The 26,499-nt window shown below is 39.5% G+C and overlaps 1 protein-coding gene and 1 long non-coding RNA gene across 6 annotated transcripts in view; both read right to left on the reverse strand.

The window, feature by feature from the left end:
- Positions 1–26,499, reverse strand: part of LOC309705887 — a 269,576-nt gene that overhangs the window by 232,979 nt on the left and 10,098 nt on the right. The window lies entirely within an intron of this gene.
- Positions 4,066–26,499, reverse strand: part of axin1 (axin 1) — a 36,326-nt gene continuing 13,892 nt past the window's right edge. The window contains exons 1-11 of one of the 5 annotated variants that reach the window (XM_082531952.1): positions 25,270–25,461; positions 22,281–23,252; positions 16,978–17,118; positions 16,267–16,363; positions 13,692–13,829; positions 10,014–10,531; positions 9,755–9,919; positions 9,329–9,568; positions 8,848–8,931; positions 5,919–6,068; positions 4,066–5,821 (exon numbers count right to left, since the gene is read on the reverse strand). In XM_082531952.1, coding sequence (XP_082388078.1) covers positions 5,695–5,821; positions 5,919–6,068; positions 8,848–8,931; positions 9,329–9,568; positions 9,755–9,919; positions 10,014–10,531; positions 13,692–13,829; positions 16,267–16,363; positions 16,978–17,118; positions 22,281–23,176 — 2,556 coding nt within the window. In that variant the 5' untranslated portion in view covers positions 23,177–23,252; positions 25,270–25,461 and the 3' untranslated portion in view covers positions 4,066–5,694. Of the gene's footprint in view, positions 5,822–5,918; positions 6,069–8,847; positions 8,932–9,328; positions 9,569–9,754; positions 9,920–10,007; positions 10,532–13,691; positions 13,830–16,266; positions 16,364–16,977; positions 17,119–22,280; positions 23,253–24,683; positions 24,964–25,269; positions 25,462–26,499 lie in introns of those variants that run through there. The other 4 variants (XM_082531949.1, XM_082531951.1, XM_082531950.1 and 1 more) reach the window with 4 other exon arrangements.

Genomic DNA, 26,499 nt, shown 5'->3' on the forward strand with positions numbered 1-26,499 from the left:
CTGTTCTATACACAAATGCATATCCATATAGTATTTTTTATGTTTTCTACTAGAAAGACAAAAGTACAAAGAGAAAGAGAAAAGCAGAGAAATAGTCTGATTGATAATGCCATTCATATTACTTTCGTTTATTTAACTGAATCAGGAGATGTTAGTCACCTAAAAAGACCCCACACCCCACCCCACACCCCCACCCACCTCCCCAAATATGATAATAAACCACAGCAACATAACTAACAATATGGCAGCATCAGCAGAGATTGCCTTATTTGCTCTCAGCATCATGTTCATTTAACTCTCCATTATATAAAATGCTGATCAGACTTTATGTGTAAAGTGACAAACACAGCACTTCCTGGTAATCTATGCAGGAAACCCATCGTTAGCAATGAGAGCGAGTAGTTATTAACTCTGCTACCTGCTCCTCGCAGGAGATTTGTTTCAATGTTATTTTGTAAAATGGGTTTTTTCTTTTCTTTTCTTTTCTTTTCTTTTTGGTCCAAGTTTGAGATGTGTGAGGAGATCTTCTGGTTCAGCTGTTCACTCTCTCTCAGACAAGTAAACATATTATACACACTAAATACGTTTCACATGAATCAGTGGTAATTGTGCACAGAAATTCATTTCACTGTAGTTGTGTAGCTTCCAATCCATATGTTTGTCCAAATTATATCCTAAAGCCTCAGCAATATTGCTTTATAAAACTTTCATGCCCATAAGACCCCTTTGAACTGAATTGAACTGAGCAGTGTTTGCATCCTCCATTCTTGTAATCTTCTAATGTTGGTGAACAAAGCTCAGCAGGATTTCCCGGCGAGATTCTGATTTCTTCACATCCACAATATCCTTTCTTTCTTTATACTCAGTAAACACATTGAGCCACCGTTCATTTTTCGTGTATAGCATCCGATATGCTTGTCCTAACCATTTGGCTTGGAAGAATATGAGTATTATGTAAAAATAAGGTGCAGCAAATCTATTATTACCAGCACCCTGTGAGTGCCATCTACAGTCTGCAACAAAACACTGCAGTTGTACCAAGCTGCTGCTATCTGAAGCATGGTATGATTACCAGCAGTGACAGTGTGGACAGGGTTGTTTACACCTAATGAGTCTGTGCGTCTATGCATGTTGATTATCGCAGCAAAATATGGGCCTGGAGATGACTACAACAGCAGTAAATATCAAAAAGTTAGGTGTGGTTAGTGGTATATGTCTGTGGACAGATTTTTTTTCCAAGACACAAAATTTGTGGCTGGGATCAAAATAGAGGTCAAGTTTACAGATCAATGTGGTTTGACCCAAGGGTAATGATTAAAGGATACTGGAACTATGGGGTCAAAGGGTTCCGTGGCCTTTTTCCACAAAACATGGTTGAATATCCAGTCTCTTTAATATTCAGTATGTAATTAGCTATTTAAAGTAAGTTTACATTTTAAATATCATTATCCTGGGGGCCTGCTCATTGGTGTCACAGGTCACTCCATCCGTATGGACTGGAGCTCCAACCATAGGTTGTATATGAAAGATAGAAGCCTGATAATTAATGAGTAGAAACAGACAAGTCAAATGCTAAAATTCTTACCACCACCACACTCACCAAAACAAAGGCACAATTGTTCTCTAGTGGTGTGTATCATGCAGTACTGTAGTGCTCCAAAAGCCATCAACACCTCTAATTTGGTTGAAAGATGACATGACTCAGATGGGTACAGTTGCATGTGTCAGTACGCTAAGATCATAAATTTAAGCTACAACAATATGAAATGTTTTAACAACAAATAAAAGCTCAACCTGCATAGTTGTGATGGAGGAAGAAATTAGCTAATGTGATTTTTCCCCTATCACTGTGTCTTAGCCTACTTTATCCCTGGGTTAGCACTTGTTTTAAGGTGTAGCTCCAGAATGTGCTGCACTTTAAAAGCTTATAGAAATAGTAAGGCATTTTTAGCAACCCTATGAAGTATTTATTTTTAAAGTATTCCCCAATTACTTTTAAATAGAGCAAGGATTTTTTCTTTAAACATTTAGCCTCACTGATGCTAACAGTCAATTGTGTATTTTTTTGGGGGGGGGGGGGGGGATGACAGCCTGCAGTCATTTGAGTTTTCAACAAGTCTCCCACACGTCTCCTGAGCAATCCCAGCCCACTCTTTTTTCGTCAAATCCCCCAGATTTAGTGGTTCTCTGGCATGGACCTCAACCTTCACTTCACCCCACACATAAATAAGTCAGGGCTTTGTGCAGGGCTGTCAGTAATGTTCACTCTGGTCTTCTCGAGGCTGTTCTTCACCGGGAGCGACATATGTTTTGGGTCACTGTCATGTTGGAAGTCAAAACAACGACAAATGTAAGTAGCGTCTCTATGCCCAGAGAGCTCTCGCTTCATCTCATCTGACCAAAAGCACTTGGGAAAATTTTGACAAAACCTTTACATTTCCTAGCACGGCTACAAATTTTATTGTGCCATAACACTCACTACTACGTAACCAATTCAGCAAATAAAGATGCAACGGAACAATTTGTATTGAACACAAGTGCTTTTTTATTGCAAGTATTTATTGGTACCTCAAATGGTTCCCATGCTAGTCACTGAACAGAAACCGCTCCAAGGTACTGAATGAGACAGTTGGGCTGCTGGTCAGGGGCAATTTAAGTTTTACATATTTACATTAAAAGGTGGAACTGTTACAAATACTGAACTAAACTCATGGCAATGCAAAATTAAAGCTCGTCCCCATATCCCTCTGAAAGTTACACTAAAGACATCATTAGCATAGCAATAAAGGCACTCTGCTGTTTGTTATCCACATACTGATCTTAAATAAGAGAAGTTCACTTCTGGGACTATTACAGTAAGACTGATGATAGAGTTGATATTTTAAAAGAAATAATAAATGGGAATTTCAATTTGTTAAATGCACAATTTACCAGGCAAACGACAACAGAAGGCTAACGCACTTCATATATTAAACTGACTTAAATTAGAAATCTAAAAAAAGCAGCATGTCAAGAAAAAAAAAAGCAGGCATTCTTTACACAAGGTTCTACGCAACAACGCATACAATACAGCACTTTGAATTCAAGGCCCACGGGTCTTTCCATTACAAAGGAATACACACTCATTAGAGCACACTGCTTCAGCACAATGGGGAAGAACAGAAAATAAGAAAAAATAAAACATGGAGGCCTTGAATCTTAATGTCACCTTAGACACTCTAGCTGACTTTTTTTGTGTGAGATATTTCAGTATAAACCTGGTGCCATAATCAAAAAGTCAGAAAATACAAACAGGTGGAAAAACACCACTGTAGTTAAACTGTATTATTCAAATATATTAAAGCCTAAATGGTTTAAACCCTGTTACTTGGATAATACATTTTACATGTTTGTATATTATGAAACTGCCCAATCTTTTTTGAAGCAAGTTGCTGAAATCAAATCAATTCTGTAGGCTTTCACTTACAGCTATTTTGGAAACGAGGCTTCAACATTTATGAGCATTTGCCTCCTTTTCCTCCTCTTTGGTTTAATGTGTCCGTTGCAAATTTACTAAACGTCAATAAACACATCCTGTCAGGCACAATATGTGACTGTTATAAGCTAGAAAAGGCGATCGAGTAGACATGAGCTCTTAGTGCAGTCCCTTATTAATTTACCAGCCAACTACGGACCTCAAAGTTGAAAAGACAAAAAATAAACTTGAAATTGATATTGAGATGCTTTTTGGCATCACGATGTTCAAATAGATTCTGTAATTAAAAATTAAAAATTAAAAAAAAATTAAAACTTGTTTACCTCAAACAAGCAAAAGTTAGAATTTTAACTGGTAATATCAGTTTTACACAAGTCAATAAATAATTAGAACGAAAAATCTGCAAAATCTCGTGCCGTTTCAAATGTTGGCTTTATTTAATTTATTGATACTGACTTTTTATAGCCTGACAGATATGTGAAGTCTTTAATTATATTTTTTTTTCTATTTAATGTGCTTATTTTGACTTAAAAAACGCAACGCCTAATGTTTTTTTTGTTGTTGTTAAGTAACCAAAATTATAAACCAAGTTGCATAGGTATTCACCTTGGGATTTTTAATCACAACTTTTTCGTCACTATTATTGCATCCATTTTCACCTGTTAAGTTTAATTTAGGATAAAAGCAATGTAATGGACAAATCTTAAAGAACATAGCAATAAGCCACACTTACATGCCATATACAGCAAATGTATGGAGGATATGGTTGTTCTCTGTTACAGTCACCTATACCAGGGAAAACAGTGGCTGAGAGACTGTGACAAAAAAAATTAATTGAAGCCACATGCAATAAACTTGTGGTCTTGTTGCCTTTGTAACGGTTGCTTCAACCAGATGTAGTAAGTTGCCATTTTTAAAGCAACTTTCGTTGGGGTCAAGTTGGCACGCAATAAATCGCCAAAAAGAGAAAATCTGTTTCCAACAACATACACAGAAATTCACATTAACTACTTACATTCAGAGTCAAGCCAGAACCTCACAGATATGAAACACAGATTCCTGCAAAAATAGTGACATAGTTTCTGTAGGACAGTAATTTAACTGCAAAATAGCATGGGTGCTTGACAACCTATCAAGTCCCCTAATGCAAAATGATGCAAGGCAGCAAGACTGACTCAGAACGACTGGAATATGTTTGCAGTCTGCATTTATAAATCAAATGGCAGATATTTGTCAGCCTTTGCTAATCTAAGAGTGACTGCAGTCAGTCCAACTCAAATCGTTACTCCTTGGCCCTGTTCAAATGGCAGAGGAGATCTAAAGTGGTCACCCACAGGTTGAGGGTGTTACACATTAAACCACTGGTGGCTTGTGACCATAACTACTTGCAGTCCAACAGCAAACAAATTCAGTGCAATCAAACTGTTGCAAGAAGGTTGCCATCCTACTTTTACTCATGTGTGACTGAGCCATAAGACAGACATTATAATCTGTTCTGTATTGGACTTTTTAAATATATTTTTAAATACATTAATAAAATTCCTACACTGGGTTGCAAGAATGGGTTCTTAAGAAGGTCTACACCGAGTCAGTAGTATATAATATAACGAACAAGCAGTCTGATTTGATGCCTCTAAATAAAGTTCTGAGAAGTGAAGTATTAAAAGCACTTTAAAGTCACAAACATTAGCGTCCAGAGGGCTCTTACAATTAATGAAAAAAAGCAAACAAGAATCAGCCCTATCGAGGAATCGGATCGTCTTCACGAGGGGCAACGCTTCAGCTTTAATTAGGCTTAAAAGTAGCAATTTAAATACTTAAATAGATAGAAAATTTTTGCTGTATTTTAACACAAACTGTACACATCTGGTATCAATACATATAAAAATTACAAGTGCAGTTATTTTAGAAAGGAAACCCTTTGATAAGTCATTATCAAAAATACGTAGCATTAGTAGCACTTTTTGTTCTTGTTTTCTAGTAAACTTTACAATGCTACATTACACTCCAAAAAGAAAATGAGATTTTTCTTCTTCAAGTCCAACTTCACTGCAGCCGTGATACAGAAGTCAATGACCACTACTATAATCTTCTGATGCTGGATCCACCTTTTTTCTTGCCTCCTTATCCATTCTCCTTTGTAAAGCACTTCCTCTTCACCATCCACTTGCTCCTCAGTCCATCATACACTGGCTACTCGGCTCTCTCCTCTTTAAAATTTAGTCAACTTTTTCTACTTTGCCAATGATCTTCTCCTCAAAGATGGGCAGGATAGCGTCATCTTCACGTACCTCTTCAAACACCACCCCACAGTCAAACTCATCGCTTACCTTCTTGAAATAATACCTAAAAAGAGAAAAAAAATAATAATACAAGGTCAACTTGACTTTCTTTGATACCAGAAGACACCCCACATGTTACCCAGTAGCACCGTGAGTCTCACCTGTAATTTCCTTTCTTTGTTAGCAGTTCTTTGAACTGGCCCAGCGTGACAACCCTCCCTTTGACAGAAGTCCTGTAAGGTATCAGCTCCTCACAGAAGTAGTACGCCACAGTAATGTTTTCACATGGCTGCTTTTTAGTAGCTTTGTGTCTGAAAAGAGTAAAGAGAGGATTTTTTTTTTTAGAACATTTGAAGTTCTCTCATGTCCAAAGCTATGTAAAACATTTTTCACTTAAAAGACACACAGAGGGAAAAAAGTCTACTTTGAATAGAGTTTGCTGAGACTTAGAGTAGTGACAATTGTAAGTTACTCAAAAAAATCACAGCAATAGATGGAAGAACAGGGGAAAAAAAGACTAATTGAATTCATGGACTGGAAAGGAGGTTTACATTTTTGCTACAAACTTGATCAATTGTATAACTTGATTCAAGTTACGGAAAGTTTCAGATATAAACTGATTTTTGTCCGCAATTTATAGCCTGTGATTTCATGATGAATCAAGGCCAATAATCACAGCTGAGAGATGTCAATGAATAAGCAGCTATCATTAGTCAACACGTTACTGTAGGAGTGCATTTACATAGCATCGCATCCATCTGGCCTCTAACAGATGGCAAAATGCAGGTGGCCGTTTTTCCATCGATCTAAACACACAGCTTTCATTATAGGATACATACATTGGTTTTGATGCATTCGTATTAATACGTCTCTGCCGCATGATTTTCTCTTTTCTGCAAGAACTGCGGATGCAAATTAAGCCTGATATTCACAATTTGCTTCCAAAATCCTCATCCTTGTGAGTCACAGCTGGTCATGCAAACACGACACGCATGCTTTTGGATTCAGTGTCACATTTACCAAAGATGTCATTATCCACCTCAAACATGCTCCCTCAAGTAAACATCTATAAATCTAGTTAGAAATCACAGAAAGATTAGAGAGAAGATACTTATGACTCCAGAATTTCTGTGAGAACCTAGCCTTTAAGCTTCTTTAATAAGACACTTCAAATAATCTAATACCAGTACACAGCACAGAGAGCATAAAAGCTTCCGAGTCTCAAAAATGAAGAAAATCTAATCTGTAGAAATCTGAGGTAAAACTGCTCTCAGCTCTGACCTCAGTAAACACTTTCCTGATGAGTTTAGAGCAGCGGTGTCAAACATATGGCCCGTGGGCCGGATATAATTGTATCAGGCGAGTGAGATAATTTCATATGTCAATTATTAATGGACCATTGGTATGTGCGAGCCGAATCTTCAGCCCTGCTGAGAATCCAGGAAGGAGTGGGACTTTATTTTGATGGGCACACCATCCGGCCAATCACATGCAAACCTTTATGTGAAACAAGAAAGGGGGGCAGACGTTCTGAAGCCAGCCAGTATAGGCATACAGGCCAGGTACACAGAAGTAAACTCAAAAGTGTCGGGAAGAAGTGAAGAAAGGAGCAAAATGTAAAATGAGCATCATGAAGCCATTTATAATTCTTATAATTCTTAACTTGTTTGATCTGCTGCTCACCACAAACAAGCACAAGCAGACATTTTGGACTTTTAACTGTATTTTCATATTTTTTGCAGCTTTTCCTATTGATAAAACCCTCCCTTGTAGCCATTCATACTACACAAAGTAATTAAACAATAAATAATCAAATGACAGAATAGTTTCTGCTTTTCACTTTCTACTGTAGACATTTTTTTACGACTACAGCTGAAAAAAAGGACAGTCTGGGCAATGAGCTAACAGAACTTGTTTTGTAATTTTACACATTTATTTCTTACAATTTAAGTCCAAAGAGTCAAGACAGATTTCTTTCTTTGTCGCAGGAGCCTTTTCGTTATCGTGTAGAAAAACGGACATGGAATTTCTTTACACTGACAGGAAGGCGGAGTTTCACTCGTCCGGCCCACTTAAGATCAAAGTGGGCTGTATGTGTCCCGCAATGTAAAATGAGTTTGACACCTCAGGTTTAGAGGCTCCGTCATTTTGGGTCACAGTGAATAAAGTTCATTTTGTAAAATACGGCCCATCTAAAAGGACTGGTGGATTCTCCAGTTTATGCTCATGTGCTAATGAATCGTGAATAACAAGTTCAGTTTCAAAATATTAAGACGGTGATGACAAAAACGCTTTCGAAGAAAATAAGTGACAACAGTGGCTACGCCCAGCTTTTATACTGCCAGTGATGCAGGGTTTCCAGTATACGCCCCAGCCCACAGCTGTCTCACCAAAAGTATCAGAAATTCTATATTTATAATTTAGATTTATGTATAATTATAATTCCTAAATACTATTATTATTATTATCCTATTGTCCTTCATATTTTCTGTATTCCAATTTTGCTGTCATCTTTAAGTAATTTTTTTAGAGGTGCGTACTCGAGTTACGGAAAGGTCCGGTCAGTAAACGAATGCCAGACCTCGCAAATCTAACAGGAGGATTCAGGAGGTGGTGTCACGTAATCTTTCTTCCATCTGCAGTTCTCATGCTCTTCCTCATCTGGTAGGCAGCTATCAGGCAGTCAGACATCAAACAGAAATACATGTTTCTCAAATAACATCAAAAACAGATCCTTTTTGTAACACTCTAGCTAGTCTGCCGCTCCGGGAACAGAGAAAACATACACTCCTACTTCCTCTGTGACCTAATTTTTTTTTTGGTCTTCACAGAAACTAATCACCAAGAAATCTGATGATCTCAGCCTTCAAGTCTGATCAATTTATTTGTGAGCAGTTGAGGAAATGATAAACCTTAGATCATGAAAATATTCTGCCACATACAGTTAACAGTAAAACCATTGTTATTAAATCAGTAATAATCCTGCAAAAGGGCAGTACTGCAGGAAAGTGCTATTTGTCCATTATTTTCCACTGACTTAACATGTCGCACACAATGTTAAAAGCTATTTGTGGAACACAGTGGACGTACTCGGGCTCGGAGAGCTCGCTGAGCTGAGGGAACTGTACGGGCCTGACTGCTGTGCGATCCCTCTGGATCACCTCCAGCACATACCTGAGAGACCAAAAAACCCCGGTGGTTAGACACAGACCAGCTTAAAAAAAAAAAAAAAAGAGGCACACGGGCTAAAGATTTTCACTAGATAACAGGGAAAGGGCTGGCTTTCTCTTTTGTGGCTTAACTAATATATATAAATTACAGTCTGTGACATGCAAACCCTTTTCAAACCGTTTACACAAGCTTGTCTGTGCCTTTTAAATCTCTTTGTATTTCACAATATATTTGAGATTTCTATCTGCTGACAGCCAGCAATGACTTAGCTCCCAGAGCTGAAGAGGGGAGCAATTGTCACAAGTACGACAGAGCAGGGTACAGATATGGCAGAATATTATATTCTTTGGAAAAACTGAAGAACTAAACAAGTGGACATGAGTCATATCTGTTCTTTTACCTTTGCTTAGGCTGCAATGTTCCGGACTTCATCTTCTCCTCCTCGAGTCGCCGGCAAACCTCCTCCAGCTGAATGAGGGGGCTGGGAGCTGGGTTGGGCGGCATGGTGGGATCCTGGATGAAAGGGTGAGACGGCTGCACACTGTTCCGCAGCTGACCACTGATGCACGGATGCATCGACCCCGTTGAGCCGAGGCGGGATCCCTCATGTCCAACAGTCCTTTTGGACCCAGTGGTGCTCCTATGATAAAAAACATATCAGCAATTTATTTAATAAAATAAAGAAACATGCTTATTTTAGCATATTTTAGCTTTACTTGTGCACTGGTGACGTAGTGGCATGAGCACATGTCTAAAATGTTTTAGTTTTATTTAATTTAAAAAAAGGAAAAAAAATTATGTTTTCTAATAAAAGGTAATCACTGACCCATATGGGCTTCTCTTATGCTGAACCATTTCTTTCTGTCCTTCCATCAGCCACAAAAGGATCTTCTGGTTTTTCTCCATCTCCTCTCCAGGCCCCGGCATGTCATAAGGCCGCAATTCCTCACCTCTCTTTGATGCTCTTTTACACTGTGTGCCACCTCTGCCGCTGCAAAATAGAAAATAAATAACTGATAAGTAGAAAACAACAGGTATTTTTCATGTGTGAATTCAGTTTTTCTTAGTTTGTTCCTTACATGTACCCTGCATAGTCCATGGGGTTGGATCCCATGCCGTCTGCATAGCTGCGAGACTTTGATCCGTAATGACTTGACTCGGTGCTCCAGGGAAAGCTCCCATGCACATGCGTGACTAAATCAGCCTCCACCTGCTCTTTGGGCTTGCCCACGCTTGTGTGGTGGCCATGGTGTTTGTGGTGGTACAAGTGGCTAGTTTCTCCCTTGAAACCGTGCCTGGATGCATGTTTACCCTGGCCTGGCATCCCAATCCCTTTTATCCCTGGGAAACCGTCTGGTGAGCGCGACTTCGGAGAATGACGGCCGGTTCCCGGCGACTGGCAGCCCGGGGTCTTCATGACTCGCTGCACGTGGTCGTCCAAGATGCTCTCTGGGTTTTCTTCATGAGCATCTCCGACAAAAGGAGCGCTGTAGGTGTTGTCAGCATAGCGAGGGTTGTAATTCTGTGAATAAGCACCAGGGGGGAACCTGTGACTGGATAATGATGTTGCTGTGGCCATCATGACTTCGTCAGCCTCCTCTTCCTTTAGCACAAACACATATACGCACAATGTAAAAGATAAAACCTTGAAATAAAAATCTAAATAAAGATAAACACAACATATAACACAAAGAAAACACAAAAAAGGCTAACCTAATTTATAAATAATGTATATATACTCGTAGCATGGATTACAATGAATGTTTAAATCATATAGCAAAGAAATACAAAATATGTAAATGTGCATTTTATTTATTCACCAGCTGTGTTCCATGTGCACTATCAGCACAACTGATGCTATTCCACCAGGCTGCAGCTGCAGTACTTATTTCAACCTGAAGATGGCAGGTTTAACCTTAAGTTGAAATGTGTGTTCTCCTTCTTAATGCAGCAGTTTGGAGACAATCTATGAATACAACCGTTTCAGCATCCAAATAGCATATTTCTGTGGCTTCGTGTCATGACAAGCAGAATTGCTACAGCTCGAGCGCTGACTGACTGGGACAAAACTCTCTGACAGACTCGTCTCCAGGGGGATTTAAAGGGTGGGGTGCTGCAGGCTTTCATAATAGGTTTTGATAAGCAGGCACTGTAGGAAGTGCAGGACGTGCAATGTTAAACGGAAAGATTGAACGGAGAATGCCGGTCAAGAACTGCATGGTCATGTTGTTATTCCTATATGGCCCAGGATCTCACGCCTCTGTTAACAGAAATACTTTATTCTAAATGAAATACTGACATAACAAACCATCATAAAACATTACTAGATTTTTTTAATGTAAACTTCTAGGAGTGTAATGTCTCTAGAAATCCACACTTGAGCTCGAGCATTTTTATTTGATACTCGTGGTTGAAAAAATAAATCCCTATCAGAGATTACCGATCATGACAGGATCACGAATGATATATAATTTCCCCTCTTCTAACTTGTTTCCACATAATCCTTGATGTGAATGATATTTTAGCTTAGCACTAGCATGCTTCACTACTATACAATAAGGCCCCGTGGCTATTTAAACGAAGCAGCATTAAGCAAAGGGCAGATTTACATGAGCACTTTAAAACTATTTCTCCACCTATTCAAACACATGTTGTTTACACCAAACCAAAATGAGCACCTATTTACAACAACGGCTCTTGACTTGTGGTTAAAACTGATGACACAGTCATCATGTAATCCTACTGCCCCCTGTAATCTCAACAGTCATGCCAGTAGGTTGTCCAGGGTGACAGTAAAGACCTTAAGCATTCAGTTTTACCCTGATAATAATATATTCATCATAATTTCCCGGGGAAATTTGGATAAAGAGAAAACATTTTATTGTAGGTGGAGAAATGAGCACCATACGCCTTTTATTTTGCCTCCTGTATAAAGGTGGGAACATTTTGGCAGAGAAAGAAGGTAAAGGAGAGAATATGTATATATGGAAAGACAGATTTTACTTTTCATTTTTAACCAGCACAAGCTCAAACCTTTCATGCCAGCTATGTCAATAATTAAATCAACCTTCAATAGATCTCCACTTGTAAACATGCCAAACCATCTTTTGAGCGCTGCCTCTGTGCTCGCCATCCTCTTACTCCAACTGTGTGAAAAGGAAACTCAGCCTGTTCATACACGCAGTTAACTTTCTCATGCCCACGGCTTTCTTAGATGCAGCTGTATTGCAAAATATGACCCATGCAGCCAAGTATTTTTTGGCAAGTTTTTAAGTAATTGATGTTTCTTTACATCTCCGCGTTCCATCCGGATATCTGCGCTAGCCGAGCCCACAAAATCCACACAGAACAATGAAGAAGAGACGAGCAGATATTTCGAGGAATCAATGAGAGCCCTGCTCACAATCTTTTGCCGATAATTTGCTTACTCCGTACAATAATTACATTATGTGAAGTCCTAATCAAATTTTGTGCAGAATGCATGACGGAGCTGTGGAAAGCTGAAAAGTTGCATTGTCATGGAATCAGATTTTGGATTTTTTAACAAGATGGCACACCCTTAAAAATCTAATTTTATGCTACAGACACCATAACTATATCACATTTTACTGCTTCTGATATCCTCATTTACAAGCTAAAACCCAAGCTCACATTTCCAAAGTATTACTTGATGAATGGCGTCCTCGCCTCCCGTTTCCACAGGCCAAACCTTCAGCTGCGTGATGGCACCTTCTTTCCTTTCATAGCTACCCACATAAATTGCCTGCCTTGAGACTTAATACTTGGCACCGTACACTGAGGGAGATTTCATTTGTGGTTTCAGGAACCATTTCATCAACATTCAAGTGACATCAAACAGGCGGCTCACTGTTCCAGGCTTACAAGTGGCGGAATGTGCAGGTGCTCCATCTGATTCACAGACAAAGCCAGATTGCTGACAGGCCAAGGACAGAATTCTCCAAGTGATTCATAATGTTTTTTATTCCCTATTCAAATGGTTGGCCTCATTAATTTCATTAAGGCCAGGTGGATTTAAGTCTCCTTTGTTACTGAAGACTTAAAGCTCAACGGCCGAGCACACACCTCACAGTCTGGCTCAGAAATAAGCATCGGTAGAATCTACTGTTACACTTCAACCAGCAATCTGCTTTTCAATAAGCTTTCACAATCTATTCAAGTATTCTTTTATTAAAGTAAACCAAACTTAGTAAATTGGGAAAACAGAGCTCTTTGATTTTACCATTTGCACTGTGAGGACTTTAAATGTGATCTTTAAAACCAGCCCTTCATGTTGCAATCACAAACAATCTCTGACTCAAGCTTTGCAAATGAAAAAAATGTTTTAAGTTTAGTTCTTTAGGTCACTGTACTGCATTTTTCATTATTAGCTGACATATTACTGATGATATAGCAAATAAAAAAGAATTGTTCCTTTGCCCCAAAGCATTTTTAACTTTAGGAACTCATACTTTAATTTCCCCTATCCCCTCATCACTAAAATTCTTCAGTTGTGTTACACAGTAGTAGCAATATTCAGCTCCTAACACTTCCTCACATGACTTGAATGTGTAACCAGTAGCTCTGCACTGTTGAGACTATATTAGAGGTCATTCAGTGAACACGTGATTCCATTGAGCCTGAACCTCTGTAGAAACCGCTAAAGGATGCTTCTTATTCATATAAATTAGGCAGAATTAACAAAATACAGCTTCTGATTGTTCTTTCAATAGTATACGCTTCTTCAGAAAACAGAGAGAACATACCAACTGTACTCTCTTCAGTCGTTCCTCTAGTTTCTCCTGAGCCTCCCTCTCTTTCAGTACGCCCTCCAGTCTCCTGATCAGCTCTGCAGCAAACCTTTCTGGCTCCACGTGTATATCCTTTGGAATCCGGTTTGGGCGCTGGAGAAAGAAATGTCAAAATGTAAGCACTGCTGCATTACTGTCAAAGCCACTTCAGCAGTCCCAGGATGTTTTCCCACCTTGGCCTCCAACATCCTTTCAGCAATCACATTAAAGTGCTTAAACATAAGCAGGAAGACATTAAACTAGATGGTGTTGAGTGTTAAAAACACCAAAGGGATAATAAATTTAAGTATTAGCAAATGTGCCACAACTTTACCACTAAATATCACTAAAGCTGATGGGCTTTTTTTCAGTATGCTTCATTCACTGCTGTAAAATACTCTTAACCTTGCAAGTCTGAGTATTTGCTCAAGACTGATTGGTGTGAACCATGAAAAACCTTAAAATAAGTATTAACAGTAATTATTTCTGAAGATGTGGGTTTGCTCCCCAGCAGTAGGGACTCACCAGTTTGGTATCTGAATCATTTAGTCTTCAATTCAGTTAATAATATTTCATTGACAAGTGTCTTGCCATATTGTACAAAGAACTTTTACAGAAGAATATCAGGGCAGCACAACCTTAGGAGAGGTTGACTAATGGAAAAAGACAATGACAGAAAGAACATAAGTATGAATGACAAGACGTTAATCTTATTGAAGTTTTAAGGCATGAACTAAAAATATTAATGATAATTTTAATGAGCTAAAACTGTTTTGTTGGAATAAAATGGCACAAAATTATTGTTTGTGCTGCTTAAGGAGGTTCTCTGACATAAAAGTAAGATAAGATAACTCTTAATTGTCATTGCACAGTCATACCTCGTACAATAACACAACGAAATTGGAAAACTGTCCCATGTCGGCACTAAACACAAAAAAAAAAAACACAACACAGTAAACCTTAAAGTGCAAAAAAAAGATATGAATAATAAATTAAAGAATGAATGTTCATTGTGCATTATTGCCCCCCCCACAAAAATAGCTAATCAGGTCAGCTGTTAGCACTGATTAGGGCTATTGCCCCGTTGTAAAAACAACAGGGCAATGTAGTTCATATATTTAACTAACATAAAGATCAAATCACATTTTCTCATAAACACAGTTATCTTAGAAATACATCACTTACATTATTTTACTTACTTACATTATAATACATATATTTGATAAAGGTGTCTTTCTTTGTGAGGACATAAAGAGATTTAGACCAGATTTAATAACGGCCTCATTCTACAGATATGTGACAAATTCAATTTAAAGCAGGAATGCTTGGTCCCTACAGTGAGGGGGATCCACCAGAGCTGTTATGCTGTGGGAGCATTTTTCTGGCATAGCTGGGCCCAACTAGACCCCTGCTTTTCCGGGTGTTCGTCTTTCATGTCTGTCATGATGGAAGTAGTCTGCTGAATTGAAAGACAGTCATGCGTAGGTCTTGTGGGGGTTGGGATGAGTATCAAAATGATGTAAAACATATGCTACTGCTTTTACCATAGGCATATTTAAACCTTGTTAACCGACTGCAGATTTAACACACCACAGTCACAAAAACTCTAAATGGAGGCTTTGGGAGAACTGTCCAGTAGAGTTCCTGGGACCTCGAGAATTAACACCAATGAGCACTAAAGCTGTTGTGCCAGCATTCATTAGCCCAACACCTTAGAAAGACAGTTAATGTTGTTTTTTGTTCTTTTAAATAAGGTTTTAAATAATATTAAGTACTGCATGATTTCCTTCCACTTTTCCACCACTTTAATTTATTTCCTTGTTTGATTGCTTTTTTAGTGTACCTACCTTTAAGTATTTGTATGTTAATATAATTACATTGTCATTTCAAATAAAATAAATTCTACTGAAATTCTACTTAATTACACAGGAACTGCAACTTTAGTCTTGGGATTGTTTGTAAAGTGTACAATTTCTTCTCCTGTCAGTGTATGCAATTACACTGCAATCTTACCTATTCAAACTGTGCCCCCGATTTGAATCCAGTAAGTGCAAAAATAACTTGACAAGAGACTCTTCTTTAAACATATTTAAAACATAATCTCTGTTTTTTCTTATTAAAAAAAAACTGAAGAGTAATTTGTTAGGGGTAGAGATTTGGGCTCTTCTATATAGTCAATTCTTACATCTTAATGAGAGGCTGGATGAGGCATTTTAATTTGACGCTTTACTCCAAGGCCTAATTAGAGCTCGAGTTTCCTACCAAGAGAGAGCAGGAGCTGCAGAGGGAGGCATCAGGCTGTCACAGGGAAAGGTTCATGTCTACTAGGCTTCAAGCGCACGCAGCTTAGGAAAGCATCAAGCTGCATTTAGACAGACTACTCTTTCACCATCAGCTATTCTTATACTCCATCACAGGACCCCGTGACACAGCAGAGCTTAAATATGCACATCTCCAATGGCGGAGCAGAAAAAAATAAGCCAGGAACCGACAGCTAAAGATGTCGAGGCAGAAATGGAGAGAAAAGGGAAATAACCCATGAATAACTCACTGGAATATGAGGTAGTGGCACTAGCCCATTTGCTCTGGCACTTTCATGCATCTCACGGCGATGCTGCTTGCGGTATCTGTAGGGTGGAACCCCGTCTCTGGAATTAAACAAAGACATTTTCATAAAACATGCTCATGAATAAACAACAGAGGCAGCTTTGAAGTTGAAAGCTTTTCACAGAATTTGTTCCTAAAATGAACACCTAGATAGTGATTAATTCGTAAAGCAGGACAGGTATGCTCACAGGCTAATAGTGTCCCTTCTGCACAAGCGGCGTTGCACATTATGGTCACATATCACATGCAGAAGAGTGTAATTTTATATGATATTACTCATTCTGGGGTTTTTTTCCTGTTCTGGAAGTCCTGGATCAGTTAGCTGATAACAGCCTCTAATCCATTCAGCTTCAAAAACATTTTTGTGCAGTTGTGCATGCTTTGAAGCTTCGTTGGCTGAATTCCCCAGTGTCATATCTGCAACTAAAAGTCTTTATTTTGCATATCTTCATTCAAAAGCACACAACTGGCAATGACTTAAAAACACTGAAATCTAAGTTGCACTAAAATATAAACTATTCCCACATATAATAGGATCCTGTCTATTTTATTGGTGAAGGTAAAACTGTCATTCCCCTAAAAGTTGTAACCTGCATAGCCTGTTTTAACTGGTACAACTGTGTGTGAAATGTTTGGATGAAGCCAAAATACATACACACTGCTGTCTGTAAGGGAAATGGTGTCTGCGTCACTGGACATGCTCTGTTGCTCACTGTCATTGGCGCTGGTGGCAGGAGCCATAACATGGCCAGTGTTGACGTAGTACGGGTTGATTGTCTCCCGACATGGTGCATGCCTGGAAAAATGAGGGGAAAAAAAGAAAGAAGAAAAAAACAAAAAACAGGACATGGTGACAAAAGGGTAACAAACAGAAGTAGACCGAGATATGAAAGGCATCCTCAAGTTTTTTGGATGATTTCTAAGGTAGTTAACATACCAACATAAACAAGATTAGAAATGCTACATCTTGTAAAACACCAGCCTTCAGGCCAAGAATCAGTTGAACTGAGTGCATTAATGAGAAGTCAGTTTTGTTTTGTTTTTTGTGCAGTATAGGCAGCAGTGTGCTGTCTTCACAACTTTGAAGCAAAGAATAAAGGAGCAGAGGACATACAATTTGCATATAAAAACAAATCAATACATGAATGAATATTTGTTGATTGATTGATATTTTATCTTGCTTTTTTTTAAACTGAGTTTGCCTCAAAGTAAGGATGAAGTAAGCAGGATGGATAAACTCTATGTCACTACATTCTGGAGTTTATTTGTTCCTGCTATTTATTTTCTGTAACATACTCATTTAAATGTTTTCCATCTGTCAGAAAGCTCTACTATTATAACAGAACCTGCAGCTCTTGTAGCTGGATGAAGATTTCTATCTTCAACCACAGGAATGAGGATAGGAGAACATGAGAGTCCTTCGATTTAATTCTTCATATTTGCTTAATTTTTTGCCATTGTTGGCATAAGTGAGATTGGATTTAAGTTCATATAGGCCCACCAATTATACACAACTTAGGTCATTTGCAAATACTATACAGTGTTTTCCCAAGTTTGACAGTGAGCCTAATGCTAGTTTATATCAATCCCCTGACCCCTCCTGACCCCTCGCGCCACCTGACTGCCAGTGATTCACATCTGAAAAATGTCTGGCACAAGGAAGCAGAGGCTTCAAAGGCCATAAACAGCCATTAACTGCGAGTTATGAGTGACTCCGTTTGTTCATACAGTGTAAAAGGTTTTTATCTTTTTTATTTATTTTTTTGCTGCTGTAATATCCTGTCACTCGCACTTCTATCTCTTTGGCATGGCTTACACAAACAGGCTCTCAACCAGAGTAAAGTAAGAGCAACAGAGAGCAAGAAAGGCTAGCAACAGCATTTTTGATAGCATTTCAGCATGTAAAATACTCAAATGCCCTGTGTGCCCTGTGGCTCAAATCAGAGTCACAGGGCATTGGGGCCTATTCCAGCTGTCATAGGGCAAAAGGCAGGGTACAACCTGGACAGACCACCAGTCCACAGCAGGAACACAGAGATGACCATTCACGCTCACATTCACACCTACGGACAATTATAGGATCACCTTACGTGCATGCTTTTGGATAGTCGGGGGAAGCTGGAGTACTTTGGGAGAACACAGGAACTTGGAGAACATGTAAACTCCAGATGGCCTGATCAGGGATCTTATTGCTCTGAGGCAACAGTGCTGACTGCTGCACCATCATGCCATACTCTTCAAATTCAATACCAGAGTATTGGACAGTCAAATGTCAGACACATCCAGATGCAATTCTTCCTCATAGATTTAATGAAATTTAGGGAAACTTCTTTTAAAACCTTTTACATTTTTAGAAAACATTTCTATAAATGTTTTTCTGTAACTGTGAGACACCTGCTGCTGCCTATCTTGGCCAGGTCTCCCTTGAGAGTTAAGAGTTTCCTTGTTAAGAGCCAGAGTTCAAAACAAAATCACTGCACTCAACTTCATTAACATTTAGCTTATAAATATGTTATAATTATGAATAATTAGAACGCCAGGTTAGCAAAGGGCTAGTACAAGTATAAAAATTGCATTCTATCAAAACCTTTAAACTGGTAATTGTGGAGTATGTGGTAACAGTTTTGATACAACTGAAAGAAGAAAAGGTGTTATCTGTTTACTGGTTTCTTAACCCACCACCTCTGTTCAATGATAGTCATTCACTGGGTACATAGATGCTTTCTTTAAGGCCAGATTTTCCCGGCCCAATTGTCGCTTTTCTCGCCACTGTAACATTGTCTCAAATTGCAGTATTCTCCTGAATGATAGGTGTTGCAACTCAGATAATACTGGCACATAAATACTGATATACAAGGAAAATAAGCCAAAACCAGAAGCAAAGATTTGACTTTTTGTTTTTTTGCAAAGTTTTGGCAAATTCACAAATTCTCAAGTTTTCAAAAAGTTGCAAAATCTTCCTCTGTATATCTGTAAGTCTTTGAGCTTCTGTGCTGGAATATCATTAAAGTGGCCGTAAAAAACCCGACACGATCGTACACTCGTGTCTTCAACCCAGCTTTGGCACCCGGTTTCAAAAACGGCGAGGTACACGACCTGACTGGCTGAAGCGCCACAAAGATTTTGGCATGCAACACACGAAGCTACGTCAAAATCAGCACACGACACCCGCGATAATGAGCGTAGGGCCATTAGTCGTATCGAACCATCTCTGTCACCGAACACTGAACACTCGTCTCTTCGATACATTCAGGCATAGCTCTCGAAACATGTGCATTTCAGCATTCTTTGCCAGCCAGGAAGAAAGCATGGGTGGCACTGGCAGTTCAAGATTTTAACTTGAAAAATGCAATACAGTATCTCAGTATCTCTATCTAACTTACACAATATAAAAATTGTGACTAATATTATTATTCCATGTGCAACTCAACTCTACTTAAGCCTGGTGATTGTTGTGGGGTGGCTTTTAATATTACTCAGAGGCAACAACAACTTTCATTGAAAATAACAAATATAGTGAAGTCGTGCCTTTGAAATATAACTTTAACTTTAATGAGAACAAATCAGACTCGTTCACATTGCAAAAATCTCCCAAAACATTAACGCACTTAAAGGCTATTCTCTTTCAAGTCATCTGATTTCTTAAAGCTGTTCTGAAAGACTATTTAATGTCTCTTGTTGCCTGTCTCTGAAGAGATCTGACAAAACTGCTGTAAAATTTAGTTTCACAAAAACCCAATGGGTGATGCTTTAAAAATGAAATGCTTTTTTGTAATTCTGGCCAAATGCTTGATTGCTGAAATAATGATGTGGAAATAAGCTCACAAGTGTGTTTCAATCACAACTTAAAACCTCTTTATCAGTTGCCGTGTAGATTTTCACCAGCAAACGCCCGAAATGCCTGCGGCAGAAGCTTTTTTTGTTTTTTGTTCCTTTCTATATTTTGGATAAGATTTCAAACATTCATATCCTCCAACAGAGCCTTCAGATATCAGCTAGTAAGAGTCTAGGTGCCCACAGTGAACGAATTTGGAAAGAAAGGGTAGTAGTCATGCTCACGCTATTTAACTGACCAAATGATTATCGGGATTTTTTCAGTCACAGATACATAGTACAGGGCTGTGTTCAATATTGCTGCAACAGAGAACTTTCTATCTGTAAGGTATTCTATGTTTGTCAGCTGATGTAAATTCCTGTCCCCACCATCATACCGCTGCTACTGCAGGAACAGAGGTCAAACATGGCAACATTTTTGTAGTCTGACAGTGATGCAAATTGAAAATTATACATAACAGCAAATTAGGCAATTGCGTTAAAGTCTTACAATGTAGCTATTTACGTTGTAGCAATAACCGAACAATGCTACAAGTGCTCCTTGTGAGATTTCAACAGTGACGCACACCAAACATGCTTCTGTTGGCCATTTTTACTGCAAGAGTCCTTAACCCTCCGCTGAAGCCGTAACCTTAGTTCACACTAAGTTTTAGAAGTTGACTTCCTATCAGCCCTTGTAACAAAGTTTCTGTTTCTAAGCTGCTTTTTTTTTTTTAATTTAACAGGATTATAATTTCCTTTGCCTTTGAATCATCTAGATCCTGGTCTAAATACTCAGAACCTACCAAAGCCAATAAAATATCACTTCTTTCTGCCAGTCTCTCGACTGCTGTATGTTGGAAAGGTTCCATGCATAAAATATCACTGAGATCTACCCACATATATCCAGTACATTCTGTAATATAACCAACCTTAAACCAAAGTTTTCTTTCCCTTCATACAGCTCCAAGCTATTAATTATTTGCACTATTATGCATATTTAAAAATCAAGGAAAAGATTACCAACAACCTAAGGCCAGCCTATACAAAAAAAAAAGAACAAGAAAGAAATCCAAGTGTTGCATCAGTGAAGATTTGTCTTGTTTGATTAATCAGACTTGGTCTTCCGGGGCATTTCCAGTTCACTCATGCAGACATTACCAAATATAACAGCACATAGCTATAGGTAATTTAATAAACCACCAGTTCTGTTCAGCTGTTAACAATGCAATCAGAAATATCAGCACTGGAATAAATACTGTGAACAACAAGAGCATGTGCAGGAGCATGACAGGCAAACACAAAACAGTACACCTCGACTCAACACTTGACTGGCGCTAAAAAGCCAAGACTTTGTAGACCTGGACATTGGTATGCAGCTGATGTGCTTCAGAATACAAAAAATGAACTTTGTCCCAATTCTACATAACACATTCCACTTTTTATTAGCATATTTTCTTTGACTTTAAGCTGCACTATTGACCATGTAATGTACTGAAAGCTTGTAGCAGATGTGTAAACTGAAAAAAGATCATATAGGATTGTGCATTCCAACATGTCATATTGTTGTGAAGATTTTAATATTTTTGTGAATTAAAATTCAAAAAGGATCCCTACTTTAAGGATCTATTAACAGCCCTGGCTAACAGTAAAAAAATGTTTGGGAGCTCTAGACTAAACAGTCAAACAGGATTTTTGCAATATTTTATTATGGAGCCCTCATATACAGAGGAAAGGGAAGGCAAAGATTACAAACTCCAGGGTCAATGATTTCAGGAGAACTCCTCCTTAAACAAAATCATTGTTTGACTCTTTCAATACAAAGTCTGTTCCAGTGCCTAAGCAAAACACATGATTATTAGAGCACCCTCACAAGCACCACAGAGATTTCTGCTGCAACCTCCAAACAGTCGGTAATGCAGCCTTATTATCTTCTGAGATTTGTTCACCACCATAAGTGCAAATACTTAAAACTCTCTTCACACACAGTCTTTGCCATCTCCTGAGCTACACTCACAGTCACATCAGCCCAAGTGCTGGTGTGCAGTTTCAGGGCTTTTTTATTTTTCTAATTCAGCAGTTTTCAGAGGAATGCTGTGCAGCTAAAACTGAAGTGAAGCTTTTTCGATTGCTCGGAGGATTTACCTGTACTCGTGACTGTCCTGGAATCTTGTGCTGTTGGCAACTCGTTGCTGTGCCGTCTCCATCAGCAGCTTCTGAGTCAGACGGCTGCTTGGCGTGGGGTCGCACTCAGGCAGCTCCTCTGGTCCTTGGTCGCATCTCCATTCCTCATACTCCTTTAAAGGTGGTAAATAGCTCGATAGCCCCTTTCCATTGCCAGAAACCGAGCTCTGGTCACTGTACAACTTTGGGCTTTCACCCCCTGTCCGTGTGTATTCCAAATATAGGTCAGATTTAAGGAATAATGGATAGGTATTTTCCTCCATCATAGTCTGTATTTCAGTCTGAGCCTGATCAAACATGGCAGGATCAATGTGAAGCTTCATCACACAGTCTCTGATGAAGGACTTTGTAGCTGGTTTGATCTGTCTAGAGACAATCCCATTGTTGTCCAGGATGTATTTTTTATATATCAGCTTTGCCAGTTTCACCTTCTTCTCCTCAGTAACCTCACTGGCTTCAAGTTTCCGAAAACCACTGCAGGCAAACCAGAAGTCCAACATATCTGCACATTCCTCTTGCTTGAGGAACGTCCTAAACAGCAGGATGCCATCCTGGTCATCCAGGAGAGAATGAAGAGATTCCGCCCACTTTAAGTAGGGTGGTGTTGGCGAAGCGCTGCCCTCCGGCTCGTAACCCAGGTCCAAGTCAGATCGCCTGGGTGTAGCCACAGACGGCTCACATTTGAGGCTCTCATTCTTCGAGGAGAAGCTGAGGTTGCTGTGCTGGCGACCATCACTGCATATGAGCTCTCCTTCTTCACCGGGGACAGGAGGTCTGGGAGCATCCTCAGTGAAGCTGCCTCCTAGGTCTGCTAAGTAGCCCCGTTTTTCGCTTATGCTCATAGTCCCAGCATCCATATACCACGTCCCCGTAGAGCCCACACTGCACAACTATTCGATCCAGAGTTCTACTTATGCCACTGCAAAAGAACTCCTGCAAGGAGGAAAATTTATAATGAGATGCAGCTTCAACACGTCATAGAAAGGCAGTCTTTTGCTACTCAGTGACAGGGCACTAACAGTGTAACATTGCTCTGAGGTTTTTACAATACAATTTATTCCACACTGAGAAATTCACAATCAATAGAATACCAATGTGGTTTTTGGGCTTTTTCTTTTGCCGGATTTTTTTAAAGCAGGTAAATAAATATCACTTATTTCTGTGTCAGCTTTTGAAAACTACTCTAAAGCCCTAAAGCACATTGATCTCACATTTGAGTCATGTCCAATAACACACCCACAGTAAAAATCAGTACAGCGGTACTTTATAATCAAAAAAGCATAAAGTGAAAGAAAAGCATTCATGCGCTAGGATCAGATATTCGACATTCAATCTGCAAACCTGAGCAGAAATCGAAATCTACAGCTATTAGGCCTTTAATATGCGCCGAAAGTCTAGAGGCGTATTTTTACTAGACAGCAGTATGAATACAGTGTAGCAAATGCATATCATTAGCTCACACATCTATTCCAGTTTCATTCAAATTAGTATTGGAAGGGTGAAAATTCACTTGGGGTTTACAAAATTAAATTGATAATGAAGCAGCCCAAGTCTATTTCCCACTAGCTGACATAGCAGTACTGCAAATGACACATTCTACATCCTTATGCCATATTCTCGTTTTATATGATACCCCCTGGTGTTAGGGAAGGACCTGGGATGGTGTATCAAATGATTTTAGGGATCAAGGACACATCTTAGTCTTTGTGTAATAACCAAGTGTGCTGCTTTTTTGCTGAGGAACGACACCGTAGAGCCCGGATCTCCACCTCTACGCAGTCCGGACTGCTTAGCTTATGGCTAAGCTTCCCAGATACTGTGTCAGGATTCAATTTAAGGTCTAATGCAGCCACAGCTGACCCTTTAAATTCACATATCCACAGCAGCTCCACTACATATCCACTACTTCTTGACAGCTGCAAGCAGATCCAAATCACGGGTAGAGAAGCTGAACGCAAATAGCCCTGACTTCAGCCTAAATCACTTCCCAATCGAAATCCCAGTGCAGCCTACTTGTTGACTAATAGGATTAAATATAAATGTTGCCAAATTATGATTTCAGAACAAATGACAGGTGGGTTTACTGTAGCAAGATCACCCTTCCCTTTAGGGCACACCCACTCTCTTGTCTGGTTCAGTACTGATACAAATCTTTTCTTTCTGATTGAACAAAGGCTGTATGAAGACAAAACTGGCAGCAGCGGCTCTGCTCGCTGCAGAGCCCTGGAGTGTGAGCAGCACGTGCACTGTGCATCAGGCCAGATGTGCTGGAATGAAAATTAGCCCTCCCCTCCAAGAAAACGAGCGTTTCAGGCCTATTAACGATGCTGGTAGGAATAAATCACCCGGGCAAACTGCTGCTACCTGTAAAGACGATGCATCCGCGTATTAATATATAAATGAACCTTCTGTGCTCTCAGGTGTGCGGCTCCGGCGGAGGTATATTTAGAAGGGATTCCATACAATTTCCGCCGGTCAGAGTCGAGTTAAAACAGGGGGGAAAATGACCCTTTTTTCTGAAACCGTGTCAGTTGGGTTGTTCCTTTGAAGTGAGCCTCTCATCACATCCATGTCTTGGCCTCTCCAGAATGAGCAGAACGACAGCGAGTGGGGGAGGGGAGCCAGAAACAAACTCCACACACACACACACACACACACATAGAGGGAGAGAGCGAGCCAGGCCTATCAGCAGCCGACCGACAAGTGCACAACTTTGTCACACTAATAATATCTGTGGTGTACCCGCTAACAGCTGCTAAACTAAACACACAGCATAAGCACCCGTAAACATTTCCCCTACCGTCAGAGGACACAGAGGGAATCCCAGCAACCATTTCCGAACACATTTACAATCAGCAAAGCAAAGCGATGGTATATTTCCCCCCCGATTACCGCAATCCCAATCTCTGAGCAAGGGGGGAGCCATTAAAAAAAGTGACATATACTTAACCGGTGAAAATCTTTCTGCTTGCGAGTGCATCGGGCTATCGGACCGACACGAGTCCCAGCCGACAGTGTCATTGTTGCGAATTGCAAGAGTTTAAAAATAACAAAGAAAGCAGCCCGCTCTCCGCCTCTCCATGGCTGTCTCTCACTGTCTGTATGGAGCTGAGGCTACAGGAGATGATGCACAGCGCCTCGCCTGTTCACTTCACAAACTGCCGGTGTTAAGCTTCGGTACATGTGGTACACCGATTTTTCCTCTCCACCCGCCTCCTCCTCCCCTCTCTCTCTCTTTCAAGTGGTGAAATACATGAAAATTCATGCATAATGCACAGAAATACGACATAACAACACATTTAAAAAGTCAACTGATTAACTGCTACACACATCAGCATCACTGTGCACATTAAGCTGAAAAGCCGTTTTTTTGTTGTTCACATCAGATCTACAGCCAGTATGATAACCTGTGATGTCAGCGTTGCCCTGATTTTTAATCCCTGGTATATATAAAGATTCAAAAATGCTCAAATGTTTACCTTAATGGGTTTGAGGAGCCTTATTTTGTCAGAGTGTGTCTTGCCAGGCAGAAACCATGACACAGACTCAGAATGTATCCACAAAAGACACTAAAGAACTTCTTCAGGGAATGAGTAGCACTTATCAGCAAGAGTAGACTACACTTCAGAGCAGGTTGGGCAACCACTTGTTTCGGAGTCAGAGAGTCTACAGGTTTCATTCCAACCACAGACTGCACTAGATGACTTTACTGATTATTCTACAAGAGCCAGTTAAAATCAGCAAAGGTTTACTCTTCCTGTTATGTGCTGCATTCAGGCGGCCTTTATCATAAACTTTTACCACCAGGAAGTTTCGCTAGAACATCTGATAAAGCAGACATCAAACGTACCGGTACATAACACATAATGATGAGGCCATCAGCTAAACTTTAACATACTAATAGTGTGAAAACAATGAATCTGGCTGGCCTCATTATTCATGACACAAAAAAATATGGTACATTTTCTGTGTAAATGCAATTTTTGCAAGTATTTTTAAAGCAACTGGGATAAAGAGATCTTGTTCGAGTGTCTTTATGAAGAAAACTGAAATGCATGAATTAACAAATATAATAAGCAGTTTGCAATAGCCAATGTGCAGCTGCTGACTGATTGTGTCATTTGAATTCCTCAGCTGTCACACTGTTTTACTGAGCCTAAGATGTAAAGCTAGTGGGACA

The sequence above is a fragment of the Aulonocara stuartgranti genome (assembly GCF_965226115.1).
Source record: "Aulonocara stuartgranti genome assembly, chromosome: 4".
Classification (NCBI taxonomy): Eukaryota; Metazoa; Chordata; class Actinopteri; order Cichliformes; family Cichlidae; genus Aulonocara; species Aulonocara stuartgranti.